General features: G+C 31.5%; 1 protein-coding gene across 1 annotated transcript; it reads left to right on the plus strand.

Moving 5' to 3' along the window:
- The first annotated feature begins 825 nt into the window (after positions 1 to 825).
- Positions 826 to 15,377, plus strand: LOC132748480 (A disintegrin and metalloproteinase with thrombospondin motifs adt-1-like). Its single transcript, XM_060738111.1, has 10 exons — positions 826 to 872; positions 1,927 to 1,968; positions 2,221 to 2,300; positions 3,378 to 3,446; positions 3,940 to 4,054; positions 4,831 to 4,953; positions 5,306 to 5,476; positions 6,625 to 6,795; positions 7,066 to 7,230; positions 14,770 to 15,377. The coding sequence occupies exons 1-10, from the start codon at positions 860 to 862 to the stop codon at positions 15,171 to 15,173; spliced, it is 1,353 nt and encodes a 450-aa protein (XP_060594094.1). The 5' UTR covers positions 826 to 859; the 3' UTR covers positions 15,174 to 15,377.
- Positions 15,378 to 20,004: the final 4,627 nt, after the last annotated feature.

Genomic DNA, 20,004 nt, shown 5'->3' on the forward strand with positions numbered 1-20,004 from the left:
CAGAGAATAAAGAGAGCTACTGTAATTATGGTTTTGCGTGCAAGTTGGTATCTCCAAAACTGTTGAATGAAATTGGCTGTTACTTTACACACTTATTGGAGAGAATAAAAGTAGGTCTTTTTCCAAGGCCCATAACTCTTATATGATATTTTCACAGAATTATGGCCCTTTATGAACTAAGAAAATTCTACACTATCCAAGCTATAGTTTACTATCAACAGTATAGTCGAGCACGTTGTTTTGCCGGCAGCTCTTATTTTTTATTTTTTGCGAAAGCAATGTTTAATGCCTAATCAATTCAAGTACCATTCACTATGGCCCAGAATCAAAACAAATGATGCCAGTAATTCCTGAAGTATTTTTTTTTCTTTTTCAAAACATTGGCCGATAGATCCAAGAAGCTATTGACATATATATGTGATGATACTTATATCTAGAGAGTTTTCCTCGAGGGTCGTTCATTTGATATTTTTCAGGTGTGTGCTATCATACCAAAAGACAGTCTACAAAAAAAAACGAATTTGTACTGCCATTTATTTAAGAATACTTAAGTGGTTTTCATTTGCTTAAGTGTTTTGCTTATGTTTTCTCATCACTGCAAATTTCAGCGTCTTAGTGGTGTTAGGGTAAACTTATTATTGGATTTTGAGGTTACAAAAATGAAGGATTATACTATGAAGCTTTACATATAAATTTAACTTGAAATAAAATCAAATGAACGACCCTCTTTTTATATGGCCTTATCAATGTAGAGCAATATTTTGAGTATATATTAGAAAAAAAATCTCAAGGAGCTTTATTTCTGCTCACGAGATGGAAGGAAGACTTTGACAAACTTAAGAAGAATACTCAGCGAAATATGCATTCATTATGTAAGTACTTTGATAGAAATTTTTATTATTTTAGCGATTTAAATATTGTTTTATTTTAGACATTTTATTATTTTAGAGATTTTATTTCGTAGAGATTCGATTATTTTATTATTCTAAATACTTTGATAGAAATTTTATTGTTTTAGATATTTTATTATTTAGAGATTTTATCATTTTAAATACTCTGAAAGAGATTTTATTGTTTTACTAATTTAGAGATTTTATTATTTAAGAGATTTTATTATTCTATTTTTTTTATTAATTTAAGTACTTTTATATAGTGATTGTTAAGTATTTTACGGTGTAATTTAGGGAAAAAACTTAGTGTACTTGTTTAAGCATGAAGTGTTCTTGATTTCATTATAAAAATGCTTAGAAATACGAAAGTTTATGTACACATGCATCGTTTCGAATTTTCAAAAGAGATCTTTTACAACGCATAATGATTTTATTAGTGTTATATTTGACAAACTAAAATTTGTTTTAATCTATCTTTGAAGTCATTTTATGAATCTTTTATAAAAACGTTTCTATACAAAAAAACCCCCACTTGATTCTGTTTAATCTGAAATTTTCTTTATATACAATTTATTTGAAACAATTATTTAATTGCATGTGCATAAAATTGCTCTGTTTTCATATTGTTTCTATCCATTTAAAAAAAAATCTTCAGGATCATAGATTTCTTTGCTCAAAGTGTTGAATAATAAATATTGCTATAAACCGTGCTAGGGTGGTTGTAAGATGTTCTCTTACCGTCAGAGACAAACCTTTCGGTTATGTTGTCTTAGTTCTCGATGGATGTCTTTTTCAACAGATCCTACAAGTGTACTTGTTGTTAAAGATATCATATTAAAAAAAAGAAATAATAATCATATAGAAGAAATGAAAACGTGGCATAACAAAGTATTTTTCGATTTGTAAATGTGGAGTTAAATCAAACAATTTTTTATTATTATTAACTTCTAGTAATTGAAAAGTTGCTTCGGCTCTTTTTTAAAATTAACATATATTATTTATAATCAACTTCAAAGTTTTGTTAATTTTGTTTCAGATTTACCTTTCCTCGTTCTACTTGGAACACTGAGCATAGTCGGTTTGTATTTTATTTTAAAGTTTAATACTTTCATCAATTTAATTTATAAAATGAGATACGTATTCAAATCTAAATTAATCTGAACCATGGACCAATTTATTGACTGGGTAACTGATCAACAGTGGATTAATAGAACTACCCAACCGATGACATATCTCTAAAAAATCAAAGAAAGTTGGTTAATAAATATGATTAACATATCTACATGTTGTTATAAAAAGTAAATAGTCGTTACATATTGTTAATACTCAGATTGTCTGGAATGCTACTCATGTTCGGGTGTGTCATCAGTCAACAACTGTATATCAACAACGCAATGTCGAACTGGACAGGTATTATATCATCATATCTTCTTAATTCGTCACCTTCACTTATTCTTAAACATAATTAAAAACAAAAACCGATGTCTTTTTATTATATCTATGGGTTACAAGCTCTATGTTTCTGTGTAAACTCTATAACAGACTCTTACCCTTATATTGTTTAATTTTGATTTTTTAATTTATATAGGTATTTATTGGCTAAATTATGCTAAATCTAGTAATAAATATGGTACCTGATATTTTCAAAGTGTCATAAAATTAAAACTAGAAAGTAAAAGTATTTCATATTTTACAAGATCAACCAATATACTTCTTTAAAAAATTAGGGAAACTTTGAAAACAGGCACTCATTTGGGTAAATTTTAAGGATTTTTTTTAAAATTAGGCTCCCTAAGTAGGAAAATGGTCAGACACGTGGTAAAAATGGGTGGGGTAGGGTAACCTTTTTATACAGATTTCATAAATTTGAAGTAGAAACCATAATTTTGCTGATGTGGATTGTTAGCTGAATAGTTCTATTTGTTTCTTACCAAAAATCAATGGGAAAACATTTTTCATTAGAATGTTGTTGCACTGATTTTTTAAACGTTCCTCATTTCTAAAAAAAGGCACCGTCATAACATCCTAGCTTGAATACAGAAAAGTGGCCATAACTTGATTTCCGTACGGTAAACTTTGTTTAAATTTTGCATACAGGTGTACTTTAAGGTATATATCTGACCTATGATGTCAATTGTTTAGTTCACTATAGTGCCCATTAGGGTGGTAATACCTTAATCAAGTCAATAGAAAAGCCGATAACGTTCTCTTCATATGCAAAGATTTGTCTTGAAGGTTGTTTTACTCAGGTGCCCGTTCGTGCCTGACACAATGCACAGAAGGGCACCTTTGGTCTTCCTCCAGTCGCCATATGACCTGAACTTTGTTGGTGTTAAATGAAACCCAACTAAAAATAAAGTTATGTTTACGTTACTATTTAAATAATTCAATCTTGTTTAAATAAAAGAACACAAAATTAAAAAATAAAAGTTTCTCATGTTATTAAAATGTACGTTTGTCATTTTAAAATATTTTTGTTACTTGTAGTCATGTTATACAAACTCCTTTACATCTGGACAAGACACAAAGTTAACAATGGGCTGCACTAATAACGAAGTAAGTTTATAAGTCATTCTAATGAACTAGGTTTGATATAAGGTTCGTTAGTACATGTTAATAACCAGTTATAATATCTTTACGATAGAAGATGTTGATGGGAAACAATATAGAGCATAAATTTTCGTTGAAAGTTTCCATTTCTAAACCATTCAAGGTTCTGAAAGAGTAAAATAGCACTGTTTTAGCTTGTATGTTTGCATTCATAGTTTGAGCAAAAGAGTTTTTTATAATTATTTGTTCAAACTTTGAATCATTTCATGATACATATCAGTAAACAAGTAAATATTTATTTACGAAGGTCTTAAATAAAAGCCAATGGCTGAGGTGATATGCAAATGCGTAACTTGAGACCCACTTTAAAGACATGTAAGAGAAAGATGTGACATAGGAATAATTCTATGTCTGTAAGTGCATTATGATATTTCATCATGAAGTTCTTTTAACTCATGTTATAGCATAAATGTATCTAATGTTTTATACATGTATGTAGCAATGCGGTATTCAATCAGGAATTGTTGGTCGGGACGTTAGTGAACGAGAAACGAGCTGCCATGAATGCTGCAGTACAGAGAGATGTAACTATCAACTATGTATCCACTTTAAACGTAAGTTCCTTTTGTAGATCTAAGTTAGCACAAAGAGTAAATAGAATAAACTGCTTTTTTTCTAAATTTCATTTATTACCCTTGGTATGAAGCTACTTTACTGGCATATACTATATATGTGTGTATGTGAATAAACAAGACTGATGAGCATATTAATGGTTATATCTTGATTAATAAAATCTATTAATTTTGCTTCAGATTCCTTAAATAATTAAAAAAAAAATTAAAAGGCAAACAGTGACTGTATCAATTCAAACTTTTGTCCTAGGCCAAAGTGGACCGAAATACAAATGAAAATGATCGAAACAAAATAATAGAATATAATTATACTAAAAGAAAATATAGAAAACATAAACATTTAAGAGACAATAAGGACAGCAAATTACCGTTACAAAGATAACTTTGAACACAATATTATCACCACAACCTAAAACAATATCAACAATATTTGAAAAGTAAAATGTACTTGAAACATCCTATTTAAAATTTGTAATTACTTTTAAGTGAAAAAGGAATCAGAAGTAGGTTACAAGTTATATAAACAATGATATTTCAGTTTTAAATAAGTGATACAAATAATGTATACGCATAACTTTAATAAAAACTAATACATACTTATTAACCTTGACCTTATTAACATCTTTTGTCCAAATTTTGATTTTTTAACATTCCTTTTTTACAAAATGTAATCGCATTTTCATGGGTTTCCTATTTTAATTTGTAATATTGGTTGTGATAAATTCAGACTTCATCATAATATTACGTTAAAATTTCAGCTACAACGTGTATGGACGATGTGAAAGTAGATTGTGCTTACTTAAATGCAATGTTCAACATATGCAAAGACATTCAGCATTCGAAAAATGTCTGTCCGAAATTCTGCGGCCTCTGTACATTAGGTAAATATACTTTGAAACATTTTCTTCGTATATTTTCAGGTTACATTTTCTTGTTATGTTTTGTCTATGATATTTGAGTGTTTTCTACTGGGCATTTTACTTAAACAATCAAAAACTAGAGTATGCAGAAAATAATTACGATTATGCATAGATTAGTACTCTTCTGTTTCAAAGCTAGACAAATAAAGCTAAATTTAAATACTTTGAACGGTGGTTTTGTTACCAAATTCGTGTAATATTATTGTTAATAAGTATTGGCATTTTTCTTGATATTAAAAACGTAAATGTACATACTATTAAACAATTTAGAGCTATATGTATGTTTTTTTTTTTGTTTTTTGTTTTGCTTAAGTGGATGGAAACTGGGCAGAATGGTCGCAATGGTCGGCTTGTGACGTGACATGTGAAAAAGGGCTGCAGACAAGAAAAAGAACATGTACTAACCCTGCACCTGCGCACCATGGCCTTGACTGTGTTGGAAATAAAACAGATACAAAAACATGTTTAAACCAGCCATGTCCTAGTAAGCTATCGTTCACTTTGAATATTTCATGAACAATAAATTTAATAGTTGAAAATTAATTCACATCCTTGCAAGACTGTGATAGGTATGTTCACGTAGTTTTTCTTTGTCTCATGTTCAAACATTGATGTAATTGTTACTGTGCCCAACGATTTATCAGACTTCAAGTGAGGAACAAGTCTATCTAGATTATATTAATGTATTTTTATGATAAAAATCTGGGGAAAAAAGTGATCCCCCGGAAGCATTAAAAACCAGCAAAATTACATGAAAATTGTAGACTCAGTTTGATTGAGTCTGTACATAAGGGATAATGAAAAAGTGCAACATCCAACATGTCCAAACAAGTATCAAAACTGTATCATTACCTAACAAGAAAATCACTCAGGCGGAGCAACATATTCCTGATAGCATATTCAAAAGAAGGTATCACAGACAAAAATATGCCTTTAAGATAAATTCTTAAAAAGTTACAATACTTTTTACATATATTCTGTTTTAATTCTGGCAAAACTCTTTCAATAATATGTTGATTGCAGTGAAAATCAAACTTAACCTGTTTTTGACATATTAACATTACTTACTTGCAAAATATAAACATAATTATTGAAATCCTTTAAAAGCTTTGCTATAGAAACCAATAATCTGATATAAATTTGCTTAAAAAGAAGAATGACTCCTTAATTCATTGCTGCGAAAAACAAACTTTGCATGTATTTTGATATAACATACTCACTTGTCAAATACAAACATAATCCTTAAAAATTATCCCAAGGAAACCAATAATTTAACATGAAATTGGTTAAAAGGCTTCGAAAAATGTATGTCCGAAATTCTACATTATACAAAATGTACCTTCAAAAATAAGTTGATTGCACACGAAAATCAACTTTGATCTGCGTTTTTAAATAGAATTCTTACATGCTAAAAATATTTACACAATTATTGAAATCCTTCAAAAGTAAATCTGCGAAAACAAATTATCTACGGACCGGCGGACATACCGTTTATCGATACCATACCATAGTACGACCCCACCAAGTTCCATCGGCCATGTGAAAATAACTTGCTGTCGTGACTATAAATCAAAGCCATGTGAATTAAAATTGCAAAATAAAATTGTAACTTCAAAATGTATTCCTTTTAAGTTCACGGTGGATGGACAGGATGGGAAAATTGGGGCGCATGCTCAGTAACATGCGATGTTGGGGTACAGAGAAGGGTTCGTAATTGCACAAATCCTTATCCTTCACGCTTTGGAGATCATTGCTTCGGAGATCCATTGGAATACAAAATATGTATGCAAGGTCCATGTACAAGTAAGTCATATAACCGTGATAAATAAGGCTACAATTGCGTTTAGGACGATGATCATAAATTTTGAGTTTTTACATTAGTATTTTGGCTATATAGAGTCCCGGTAAACATGATATATAATTACGAAAGAAGAACTAGAAATAAAATACAAGGTTTGTTTTGAGCGATTATAACTGTACCCTTGCTATTTTGACACAAGGATTGACTTATTGCAACAAATATGATATAATTGATATTATTTTTCTAATATAAACATTTTATTGAAAACACAGACGGAGGATGGTCTACTTGGGGAACGTGGACAACTTGCTCGGCAACATGTGATGGAGGTTTGCGATCAAGATTCAGAAATTGTACAAATCCATCACCATCTCTACATGGACAATATTGTGCTGGACCAGTGACAGAGATGGAAGATTGCAACCAGAAACAATGCGGTAAGTAACTTGAAATTCAAGGAGAAATCATAATAATTATATTTAAGGGGAAAATGCAGCATATGAAAATGCATTCTAAATTTCTCTTGATGGTTTGGTTTTCATACTGTTTATTTTTACAGCAGTATGTAAGTCACTTATGACAACTGTAAAAAAGTGCGACCCCTATATCTCAGGTTATTATTCGAGGATTACATATCTTTGAGTGTTGGAGATGGAATAGAATGCTTTCTTTGGAGTATTTACATCTGTTTTGCCTCATTTAAACTTTGCTCGAAGAGTAATCGACTTGTGAGATTCAGAAACATTAGATATTTCAACATCCAAAATACAGATTCTGCAGTACCTTTCGTTCTTGGTCGGGATTTCGCTCATATTATACATCAACTTGTAGAACAATTTGTTGGCCTAACCCTGCTACTGAGAGCCCTGCATCACAACTATGAATCTGCACACGTAATAACTGCTATTATAACATAATAAAACATGCACTTCTACCATTTCTTAATGCATACAAAAATCTGGAATAAATTTTGCAATATCTCGGCAAAGAATCTTTTAAAAAGTCTCCTCTTGTTATCGTTTATAAGCATCAATATCTCGAATCATGTCTTTAACACATAAATAGTGAATATACCTTCCGATTTCATTTGCACTATGCTATTGCTATTTCATTTTGTCTAGTTTTTTTTTCAATTAAAAAACAAAACAAGACCACGACAACAACAAAAAAAACCAAAAGAAATGAATTGTAAAAAAGGAATTTTAAATGCTGCTGACTTATGACATGAGTTGAAACGAAAGTCCTGCCTTTGATAGAATCTTGTTGTCATTGCCTCCGAAAAAAAACTTCCTTCTTTAGTATGTTTTACAAAATGTTACGGAAACATAAAACCGATCAATTATATTTGTTTTAATAAGAGGAAAGAAATCCAAGAATAGATATTGGTTTTTTTATTTTTACCTTACCAAAATAAAGATAGATAGATACTTTTATAGCCATTACATGTTATTATACTCATTACATTTTTTTCTGATTTTGGAATTAATGTCCTCTACACTTCACTTTATGGTTAAAGTGACATTATGCCCATCTAAGTGTATAAATGACTGAACAGGTGAACGTCAAAATAAGTTTTCATTCTGCCATAATTCCTGTTAATAAAAACAATTATTTCACATTAAAATAAACAACGCATGGATCCAAACGATTTTTTCTTAAATATCCATTAGAATTTACCTGTAATGTTCAGTTCCTAAAAAGACTGGGGCAGTCTTTTTATATTTTAGGCAGATTTTAAATGTTATCCAAAACGTTTTTCAATATAAACTTTTTGTCGATTGCCATTTGAACATTGAAATATATAGTCAGTTCGGCTCAACTTTATTATTGAAATATGAGCATAATGTCACTTTCAAGTTTTCAAATGTACCACAAAAAACATGGGGTTTAGGGGGAAAATATTTTTTACACATATAATGACTTTTTGCAAACAAATTATGTTAATTTATTATCTTTCTTTATCCCACCTTTTTTAAGGTACTTCTGTTGTTTCAGATTTATAAAATAAGCAAATTACATAGAGTATATATTTCAATAAAAAACGTTTGTCCGGAAACTTTTGGAGGGGACTGTATAATATATATTTACTATTCGATTATTAAGCCTAATCTAAAAACTTTAGCATGTAAATAATTTAAACCAAATTAGGGATACGTAAAAAAATACGTTCACTATTATAATGACCAGTGGTACAGACTACTCTCAAGTTTAATGATGTTGAAAACGAAATTAAGATTCCTAACATGATTCAGTAGTCAGTACATACAAATATTCTATAAAGTAAGGCTTTACTAGGCCTGTTTATAACAAAAAAACAAAGCTGAAATTGATGACTCAAATAACAATAGTTATCAAATACATCACATTTACTCTCTTGATCACTAAACAGCGACACTTCAATTTTTGAAAAGATTCTTAATAGTTTAATTACATTTCCTATCACATAAAAACTACTCTTAAATACATTTGGGTATATCTAAGTACCTTACGAGCAATAACAAATGACAGTCATTAGCCAGAAAGATTATTAAATAGCCCAGCTTTTGAAGCAGTGCCTTTCAAAAGAGTCCATAGGTACTGATAATTCCTAGTCATTCCTTGAATGTTAACTCATCTGTCAATTTGGATCCAAATTGAATAAGTTACTCCACTCGGTTTCACGGATAGAGACCATCGTTTACCAGTATGATGTAACTATTTCATCTTTTTGAAGGGTTGAGTTAATTATTACATTCATTCATAATTGATATCATCATCGCTTTCTAATGTCCAGACTTGATGGAAGCTTTGTCATGAATAAATATGGGATCTGTTCTTGAGACATCGCTGACATTCTTGTTTATCAGACTTGTTTTCCTGACCAGATTATAACTATAAGGTAAAATTCAATTTGAAACGTGAGTGTTTTATCTGCTTCATGATTTATGTGGTGTTGCCCTGAGATTTATCTTTGTTAAGAAATTGCTGTGTCTTTACTAATTGTGCTGTTGATTTATTTCATGATGATTATGTTGTTTTATCCTATTCCTTATTCGTTGGTGTTTCTCTGATTGCAGTTATTGTCTTCCTTGCTCATGGTGTCACAGATACAACACCACGATCTGGTCAGGATCTAGTATTTCCCACTATTCTGTTTAACGAAGGAGGAGCATATAGCAGTTCTACTGGAAAGTTCACTGCCCCATTGAATGGGTCATATTCATTCAGCATTAATATTTGCCATACGACTGGGCAGCATATTTATTTAAAGTTTATGGTTGAAAGTAAGGTATACTCAATAATTGATTTTTATGATGCGTATGCTACCGTTTGTCAGTCAACCGACATCGATGTATACTTACATAAAGGCGAACGCGTCTGGATAACTTGCGTTGGAGGAAGTACAACAATATCATCTGAGAGTCAAAGTTACAGGACATTTTTTTCTGGCGCTTTAACTCGTATCTAGCTGTTATAACGTTATTTAAGTTTTGTGTCAATGTTTTCCATGTCGTCATAATATGCAAACCCCAGATAAATACATATATACATGTAAACATGGCTTAAATACTTCCCTATGCTCATCATCGTCTTGTCTGTTATAACCATGATCTAGAGTGTCATATTTCTGGCAACAGTTAAACAGTCAATTATCACATTATTCATATTACTAACTTGTTTGTTTTCGTGTGAATGAGGTAAACAAAAGATATCTGTGCAATTCACTAGATAAATGTTTAACAGTTCAATGACGAATATATATTAAACTTGCAAACTCACTTACCAGATAAAAAATAATTGTCAGCTTATATATATAGTGTGTATTTGACAAATCTCCCAACACGTACCTGTTAAAAACATGTGATATATAATTATTTGTTTATCAACTAAACTTTCATGTTCGTTAGGTATTGTGTGAGTGTGTGAGTGAGTGAGTGAGTGAGTGAGTTTGTTAGTTAGTTAGTAAGTTAGTGTGTGAGTGTGTGGGTGAGTTGGCTAGCTAGCTAGCTAGCTAGCTAGCTAGTCGGTTACAAATGTGTACAAATATTCAAATTTCTATTTTCTAGATACCCATCCCTCAGATATGTTTAAAGCTGTAGGCCGTTTTTAAGAACCCTGATAACTTTTATTATTCGTCATTTAACTGTTTAATAGACAACAAAACTAGTTAATCGCATAAATTTCAGTAATTTATATTAAATAACGTGTTTAACTCTTGGCAGACATATTTCACTATAATAATTCCTCAGGATTTAGAAAATAAACTTTTAAATTGAGATGAAATTTATTTGTAAATTCTCGAACTGAATAAAGTTCTTTTAAGTTATTTGCTTTCTGTTTATACTTCTCCACTACTCGAATTTGAAATAAATGGCTCTGACATGTGCTTTGATTGTTGACATTTGTGTTTGCATAAAGCGCCATTGGTAAAAGTAGTCGCGATCAATTAGACTTATTAGTGGTCTCTGGTCGGGTGGAACAAAGTCGCTTAATACATTAAATATAGAGAGAGAGAGAGTGAGACAAAGTGATTGGGGTGAATTTAAAGTGGTTGTTAATGGCTAAAGTTTCTTGATAGGCTTGGTCGCTAGGGCAAGTTAGCTATATAGGTATATATCATAAACAATCAATTTGATCCTGATTAGTAAATTCTGTATCATTTAGGTTATGATATATCAAGCACAAACTCACCGGTTTTACGAAGGGTGTTCAAATATGAATGCAAAACTGGGTGAATTTTCAGAAGTGCCAAAATAATTATCTCAATCCTTAATAATACTCACCACCATGTGATATACAATGTTTTAGTATTTCAGTCAAATTTTTAAACGTGTTTTCATAATCTTTTCGAGGTATACAGTTCAGACACTGGAAAATAGCCCAACAGAGATTTTTTGCGTTTGATATTTTCTTCCAGCAAGGTGTTTTCTGAGACTCGGAAACTGAATAAAGTCACAAGGGGCAAGATCTGGCGAAAAAGGAGGGTGAGGTACCTCGACAACCTTTTCCTGTCTCGGATATTCTCGTACAATTGCCACTTTGTGTGACGAAGCATTGTAAAGCAATACCTGACCCAATAGAGACCAGTTGCTGGTCGACGATTTTTTAAATATTTCTTTAATTTATGAAGATCCTTGCCTTTATACAACTTGGCATTTACAGATTTACCCTTTGGAACGGAAATTGAATGGCTGGACCTTGATTGGTAAAGAAACTTACATATATTACCTTTTTTGACGTTCCATGTGCGTCTTGCTATGGAAGATCTTTGACTTCCTTGGTTGCCCATATTTTGTTATGTATCTTTCGCTTGGGCTCATAAAGGAGAGAACCCACGTCTTATCGCCAGGCCAGTGGTGATATTTTCGAAAGATCGATTGTTGCAATTAGGAAACTGTTTCAACAATTGTTTTGAGATTCTTACCCGGAAAAGTTTTTGCTCTTTTGTAAGGAGATGGGGTATCAATCTGGCACTTATCCTTCTCATTTTTAATTCACGTCTGAGGGAATTGTATGAGTGGCTCCTACAGTGATACCAAACGCATTTAGCTTAATATCTAGTTGTAAATCTGGCATCAGTAGCAATAAAATCCTTTTACTTTTCCACGCAGTTTTGGCGAAGTTGCAGTTTTCGGACGGCTTGCATGAGGTGCATCCTTTACTGAATCCATACCACCTTTAAATTTCTTACACAACCGTTTGACGTTCATCGTTCCCATAATCATGATATATTTCATTAAATATGTTGTTTTGCCTGTATAGCAAGAATACAGCGGTTCTTGATAATAAGATCGTATTTGGTCAGTGGAAGGCGACCTTTTCCCAAACCATTTGAGCTTTAGTATACACGAGTAGAAAGCGTTAATCGAGCTATTGTCAAAGCTTGTCTAAACTGATTTACATACGTATTGTATCAATTGAGAGCTTACACAGCCATCAGCCATCTATGCGATACATGTACATAGTTAGTGCAAAACGTGGTAAAAAGCGAGATACTGGCTCAGTTACATACATATTTGAACACCCCTCGTAATAGTCTTTAGCTAATTGCCGCACCATCGCCTTAAAGTTTTAATTTAACATCTTTTCTGTCTGACTATCTGAAAAGTTCTGAAAAGAATCACTATCTAAAATGAGTTCAATAGTTAATCAACGAAAATACAATCATTAAACAACAAATTAATGAATCAACCAATAAAAATGCTTTTTCAATTATTAGATTGCCGATTCAACCAATAAAAATAATTCAATTTAGACTTATGTCAGGCCGGCTGTCAAAAAAAATGTCTAACAGATATTCAGATTAATAAATTTAAAATAAATTGTTTTAGATTAAATTCATTATAATAGTCATATTGTCATAGATATGATGTAATAGTCAGCTGACTTGTCCGAATTATCGTAAAAGTCTCAGACCATTAAATAACAATTAACATATCAGCTCTTCAAATACTGGAGGAAATAAAAGTATTTATCTATCTATCTATCTATCTATCTATCTATCTATCTATCTATCTATCTATCTATCTATCTATCTATCTATCTATCTATCTATCTATCTATCTATCTATCTATCTATCTATCTATCTATCTATCTATCTGCATTTCAATAATTTCGCAAACTGTTTCTTTCATAATCAATAAAAATATAATATTTATATGAAAAGTATTCCGAAAGAGGCAAGTGAAAACAAAAAGAATAAACACACAAAAACAGTCTAATAGTTTACTGAATCTGATATAAAAATAAATAAAAGAAAATAAAACAAATAAAACAATAGTCCTGACCTAGAGTATAATATTGCATAATAAGTCAAACATTCAAAGCGAATGTATATTTAAATATCTGGTGCACTTGTGATAATTATACTATATCTTGCTCTAGAAAACCTTGTTAATAATCCATATGTCTGATCAGATCAGTCATGTGCTTTTACTGTTTAGATCATTTTGTAATGTCGAGCATTATAAACTATATTAAATTCGGTTTTAAACTATATTCTAAGTTTTAATTTATAAAAAAGAACAACAAACATAGAAATAGATTAACTTTAACAAAACTTTTATAGGTCATAGCATTTCGATTATGTGTGTGTGTGTGTGTATATATATATATATATATAGAAATAAGTTTAGTTTAGAACAGTAAAATAAGGAGAGTTTGTTTTTAGTTATACTTATCAATGCCAAGTCATAATTTTGACACAACTACTGTTGTTATAGAACAAATTAATATCTGGGTCTTCATACACTTTAGCAAAATAAAAATTGTAATCTCTGAAGTAATTTGTTTATGATTGAATTTTTAGCCGTTTTCTATGGGATAGGCAGAAAAGTTTGAATTTTAACTTTACTCAAATATGACATACTTGCCAAGATTTTTGACTTGCAAAAGTTATGATTAAGAACAAACTCAGATGTAATTTAATTTCTTTTTTCTGTATATGAACATTAAGTGAGAAGTCATAAAAAGATGTGATATAGTTTTTAAGTTGTAATGTGAAGATGTATTTCAATAGTCTCTAGCAAATCAAATATTTGATTGGTTTCATATATGTATGCCAATTGTTTTTATCCTGTATTGTATATGGATTGATATATACATATATGTTATTAAGACTTAGTTTTTGGTTTCATATATGTATGCCAATTGTTTTTGTCCTGTATTGTATATGGATTGATATATACATATATGTTATTAAGACTTAAATAAATGAATAAACATACTCTATATTTCTAAGTTGCTGAACAGGAAAGGTACAAATGTATCTATGTCACTTGGAAAGACTGTGAACATTTTTTTTCCAAGGTGTCACAAATTAAGGAACAAATCATTTTATAACCATATACACGTATATTGATGAAATAAAACAGTATGCAGCAAAGTAATGTCTATATTTTCTACAATGAATTTTATGTAAGTATTATAAATTATATGAAGATGTTTTAAAAAATGAACAGTTAAAGGAAGGTCAATTGTTTGCATTTGTTTGCAGTCTCTGAAGTGGTGTTTCTCGCGCATGCCCTTAGCACATACAGTGTAAGTAGTGGTGAGAGATTCATCTTTACAACAAATCTCGTCAACGTGGGCGGAGCATACAGCAATGCAAATGGATACTTTACAGCACCGGTGGGCGGATCTTATTCTTTTAGTTACCAGTTCTGCTTTTCCACCACTGGTAAACATATGTATGTTAATATTATGATTAACAACACTTATTACTCCGCTTCTCATTATTATGAGGCACAAACAAACGTCTGCAATTCATCGAAAATATTTGTTTATCTTAAAAAGGGCGACAGGGTATGGGTGAAATGTCACAGTGCAACGAGTGGCACTCAGTTGTATGAGAACTCACAACACATGAATACATTTTCTGGTATTTTAATTCGTACGTAGACTGATTTACTATTTTCACCCATTAGCCTATGAAAGGCTGTTTTATTGTAATCAAATTACTTTAACCGAATTAAGTTTATGCAATATTAATGATGTATTAGAAAGATGTTTCAAATAATAACTTTAACAAGTAATGGTCTTTTCTTTAAATGTTGGACATTAATTTTGTTTAAAATTGTAAAAAAATGATGAATAAAAATGTAATAAAAAGTTGAGAATTTTTCTGCTTTTTTCACCATCAAAATAACATGCTTTTAAATTTCATTGTGCAATGTAAGTCCAATTATTAAAATGCTGATATTTATCGAGAAACACCGACACACCCAGTTCACCTGCTGTATTTTTGCTGGATATTAAAATCAAAAACACTGGAATTTCGGCGAACTTAACATACGAGGGCTTTTCGAAAAGAATTGCTTATTGTCCTCTATCTCGTGATCCACGTGGGACACGATAAAAACCAATACATGTCTGTATTTGGTAATTCAATACCTACACAACGGTGTATAAATGTGCATGTTAGACTTAGTGTAAGACATATAATTTGTCATTTAAATAAACGCAGTCATTGAACACTGTAGTAAAAATTGTTGGTAGAAGCGACGACAAAACAGATGAAATACGGGCTTACATCAAAGCTCGCTCAAAACTGGGTTGCTCTTTGAAGCAGTTGATGACTGAACTCTCTTCTGCTTATGGACCTTCTTGTGTGTCTTATGACACAGTTAGGCGATGGAAAAAGAAATTTGAGTCTGGTGTAGAGTCTGGTGTAGAGTGCATCGAAAATGCACCAAAATCAGGTAGGCCAAAATCTGCATCTCGTAACGAAATCGTTTCCAAATAAATCATTGAAGGAGATGTAAGATTTACAGTTCGTGATATTGCACGAAAGGTAGGCATATCACTATCAACGGTTCACTTGATTTTGAAGAAGCATTTGAAAGTCAGAAAGGTTTCTGCTAGATGGGTGCCACATCTATTGACCGATGAGCAAAAGAGGCAACGGGTTAAGGTGGCCAAAAGCTGCTTCAAATGTTTCGAAAATACGACAAAAAACAGCTTGCTCATGTCGTCACAGGTGATGAAACTTGGGTCCGTTATTTTGAGCCCGTCAGAAAAGTTAGCAACGAAATATGGGCCACTTAACACAACAAACGCCCAATAATTGCCAAACGGTCTTTGAGTGCAAAGAAGGTTTTGTATGCAATTTTCTTCTTTGGTGAAGGAGTCGCAATAAAGTTGCCGGTGAAAAAGGGCAAAAGTATCACTGCGAAGTACTTCGAAGACGTAGTACTTAACCCTTTACCTCTTTTATACGCGAAACAACGCACTTTCGACCCCTACCCTCTTTAAGGCCACAAATAGTAAAAAATATCCTGTTTGGGCCCAATACACATGTTTTCGTTTGAGAAATGTTGTTAAAAAAGTGACCACTTTTTCGGCGCGGCCCCCAACCAAAAGATACATCAGGGGGTCGCCAGAAGGGGGAGGTTTGGGGGGATTTGGAGGGGGCGGTAGTCCCCCATATCGCCAAGACATTTTTTGGACTTGTGAGAAGCTAAAAATGACCCCAGATCGATCATAAGGTAACGTGTAACCAACGCTGAAAAGCATTTGACTCTATCTCAATCCATTGAGAAGTTGCAGCATTTTAATATCAATTTTGATGGAAAAATCAACGCAAAAAAGTGATTTTTGGCAAATTTGAGATGTCCCCTCGTTGCCATGGTAACAGGAAATTTTAGACTGAGCATGTTGTTACAAAGGCAATGGTCCAATTAACATTTGTGCCAAGTTTGATTAGTATTGAAGCAGTTTTTATAGTTTTATAGCAATTTGAACTTGTAACGGTAGGCTTTTCAATGAAAACAGCCATTTTTCACAAAATGCTCATGAAGTAATGGGTTAAGAAACTGAAAAAGTATTATAAGAATCGACGCCCTGTCACTGGTTTTAAGCATATCCGTCTTCTACATGACAATGCCCCCAATAGTATCAGCGTTTATGAATACAAAAAAGTAATTGTTTTGCCTCACCCCCCGTATTCTGCAGACCTTGTCCCATGTGATTTCTTTTTGTTTCCGAAATTGAAATCCTTCCTCGCTGGGCGGAAATACAAGTCCCGACAGGCACTTGGATCTGCCATTCATCAGTACCTTATTACAATGTACTGTGCCAAGATCAGCGTACCGTGACGTCTACATCGGCTGAAGCTTTGCATTTCTGGCCACGGGGAGTACTTCGAGGGCATCAAATGAACACTTTTGAGCTAACTTGAAATTTGAAGTCTCCAGATAGAAATAAGCAATAAATTTCGAACATCCCTCGTACATATACACTACAGGATGGTTTTGAGTCATTCATATAGACCTGCTAAAGAATTTCTCGTAATTTCGTTTGCACATTATTGCGAATATATATTGAAGATGAATTGTTGAATCATTCTGCAGTACGCTTCATATTGATAGTACTAGTATTGTATCATAAAACATGATTAACTAACAGTCCCGGAATTAATTAAAAGACTTGCATCTTATCCACCGCCAAGTAAACATCTTGGAATAGGTATTATCAATTACTCTTAAGTCTTTTTCTTGGAACTAACTATCTGCGACGGAACTACTAGTAAGTTGAAACATTGTGACATATATTCAAGTTGTACACTTGAATCAAAACACGTAGGCTGGGAATCAGTCTACTTAGCTACACTAAAGTACCCCCTTTAATAAAGGACATTAAGACAGATTTGACAGAGAACAAACTTTAAGGTAGATACTTTTAGGTTTAAGAACGTATTAAAAATGTTGGATAATTGATTGTAAACAATAGGGAAATGATGACCCTAGATCGCTCACCTCAGATTAATAATATTCAGATTGTTTCATACTGAGTTGTGAATTAATATTAAAACATGAAGATTTGTCTAAAATATCTGATATTGTTAAATCCTCTTTAAAGGCTGACATTTACGCAATAGTACAAGTTATTACTTATTCTTTTTATCATTGATAAATACTATTGCGTTTGTGTCTGTTAAATTACTAATATTTCAGGTGATGAAAGTTTAAGCTATCCAAGGTTTTCATTCAGTTTAGATCATTATACTCTTATTCCACTTTGTGCATTATTATGCAATGCAAAGTAATGATTAAATATTCGTTCTTAGAAAAATACACTTTTATATTCATACTATTTTCATTTGACAAGTTTAATTATAAATTTATTTAATTTTACCGTAAATTGACTACAAATCTCATAACGTATTATTTAACTCAAGTGACTGCCTGAAATGCAATGTATTATTTTATACAATAAATTCAATTTTCAGTATTTATGTAATTTTAATCCTAACTTTTGTTAATCATGACCAGTTGCAGTTTTCAAGTTTTGTATAAGTTATGTTTACACTGAATCTTTTCTTAGTTATCTTAATCAACACTATGATAAAGATAGCAAAGGTTAAAAGATGTATTTGTATTAGTTTACATCGTTGCTTTTTTTCATACTTGGTCTTGCAATTTCAATTTACATAGATGTGACTTCTTAAAGCAAACTACATTATTGATTTTGTGTGTGTGTGCGTGCGTGCGTGCGTGCGAGCGTGCGTGTGTGCGTGCCTGTGTGTGTGTTTGCATTTTAGTACTTGTTGACGATTATGTATAAGTAAATATTGTTGCTTTTTTACTCGAAAATGAGATAACGAAATTGGTAATTTTAAATTTCTAAATACCTTTCAAAGTCTCGTATTTATATAAAACTTCGTTGAAATTAATGTATGTTATCCAAGAACAACATTTCTTCCTTTAAATCATTCTTACCACATCATGCTTTCCTTTTTTGTATCTTTTTCTCTCTTTATCTCTTATTTATATATGCGGATTTTTTTAAATTACTATTTTGTAGATTACTTTATGTCAATACCCGGGTGTGCACTTAAATATAGTTTTCCTCTAGTGTTGATTTTCTTTCTCCTTTTTCTCAGTCTTGTATCGGGAATAACGTAATGTTTACTGAAAACAAAAAACAACTATACACTAGAAAACTCCATCTTAAGATTGATTCAAAACAAGCAACTAGTATCCCCATTTGCATGTAATATACTAGTTGTCATACAATATAGTGTTCACACAAGTTTTTTTCCCCATAAATGATGTTCGTACCAAAACGACAAATGAAACATCCGCAAACTCCTCTTTTCTCTATCTTTCTCTTTATTATTTTCTTTCAATTGCATACATGTATTTGTATTTTTTTATTCTTTCTTCGTTTTTTTTTCTTTATAGGGTTTAATTAAAATTATGATAAGCCATGTATTATGTAAACATATTGCTTTTGTTAAAGGAGAGGACTACTATGAGCTATTGTAGCTCTCGGTCCAATTCCTTTCTGCTTAAATTGTAAATTATTAACATGTATATATATTATCTGAATAAAAATATGTTTAAACCAAATATCTGAGATAGCCTGGTGAATACAGTTTCTTAAAAGAAGTTTTCTTTAGTTGGCTTTCTTTTTAAGTAAAATATGTGACACCCAGGGTGGGCCATCTCTGGCGACAGTCATTACTTATAATTATAAATTTGTAGAACAGTACATGCCAAAAATCTATTCTTCAAAGAAGAAGATTTAATTTTGTTTTTTCCATATAAGTCTATATAAATTATGTGACCCTAGGGCAGGGCCAATTTTGACTATATTGGCATGATTAATAATGTCAGGCCGGTTCCGAGTCAGGATTATAACAATAGTCACAACAAAATTTGTAAAATTAAATAATTCTTTTAATTTCTTATATCACTCAAATAATAAATTTATTTGACAGTCAATAATA

Source organism: Ruditapes philippinarum, unplaced genomic scaffold, assembly GCF_026571515.1.
Source record: "Ruditapes philippinarum isolate M1 unplaced genomic scaffold, ASM2657151v2 ctg4070_1_1_1_1, whole genome shotgun sequence".
Lineage (NCBI taxonomy): Eukaryota > Metazoa > Mollusca > Bivalvia > Venerida > Veneridae > Ruditapes > Ruditapes philippinarum.

Bases quoted from the DNA above. Each gene is read 5' to 3' on its own strand.
- LOC132748480 (XM_060738111.1), top strand. The intron at 3,447-3,939 runs GTAAGTTTATAA...ACATGTATGTAG, and splicing joins TGGGCTGCACTAATAACGAA to CAATGCGGTATTCAATCAGG. The intron at 7,231-14,769 runs GTAAGTAACTTG...ATTTGTTTGCAG, and splicing joins TTGCAACCAGAAACAATGCG to TCTCTGAAGTGGTGTTTCTC.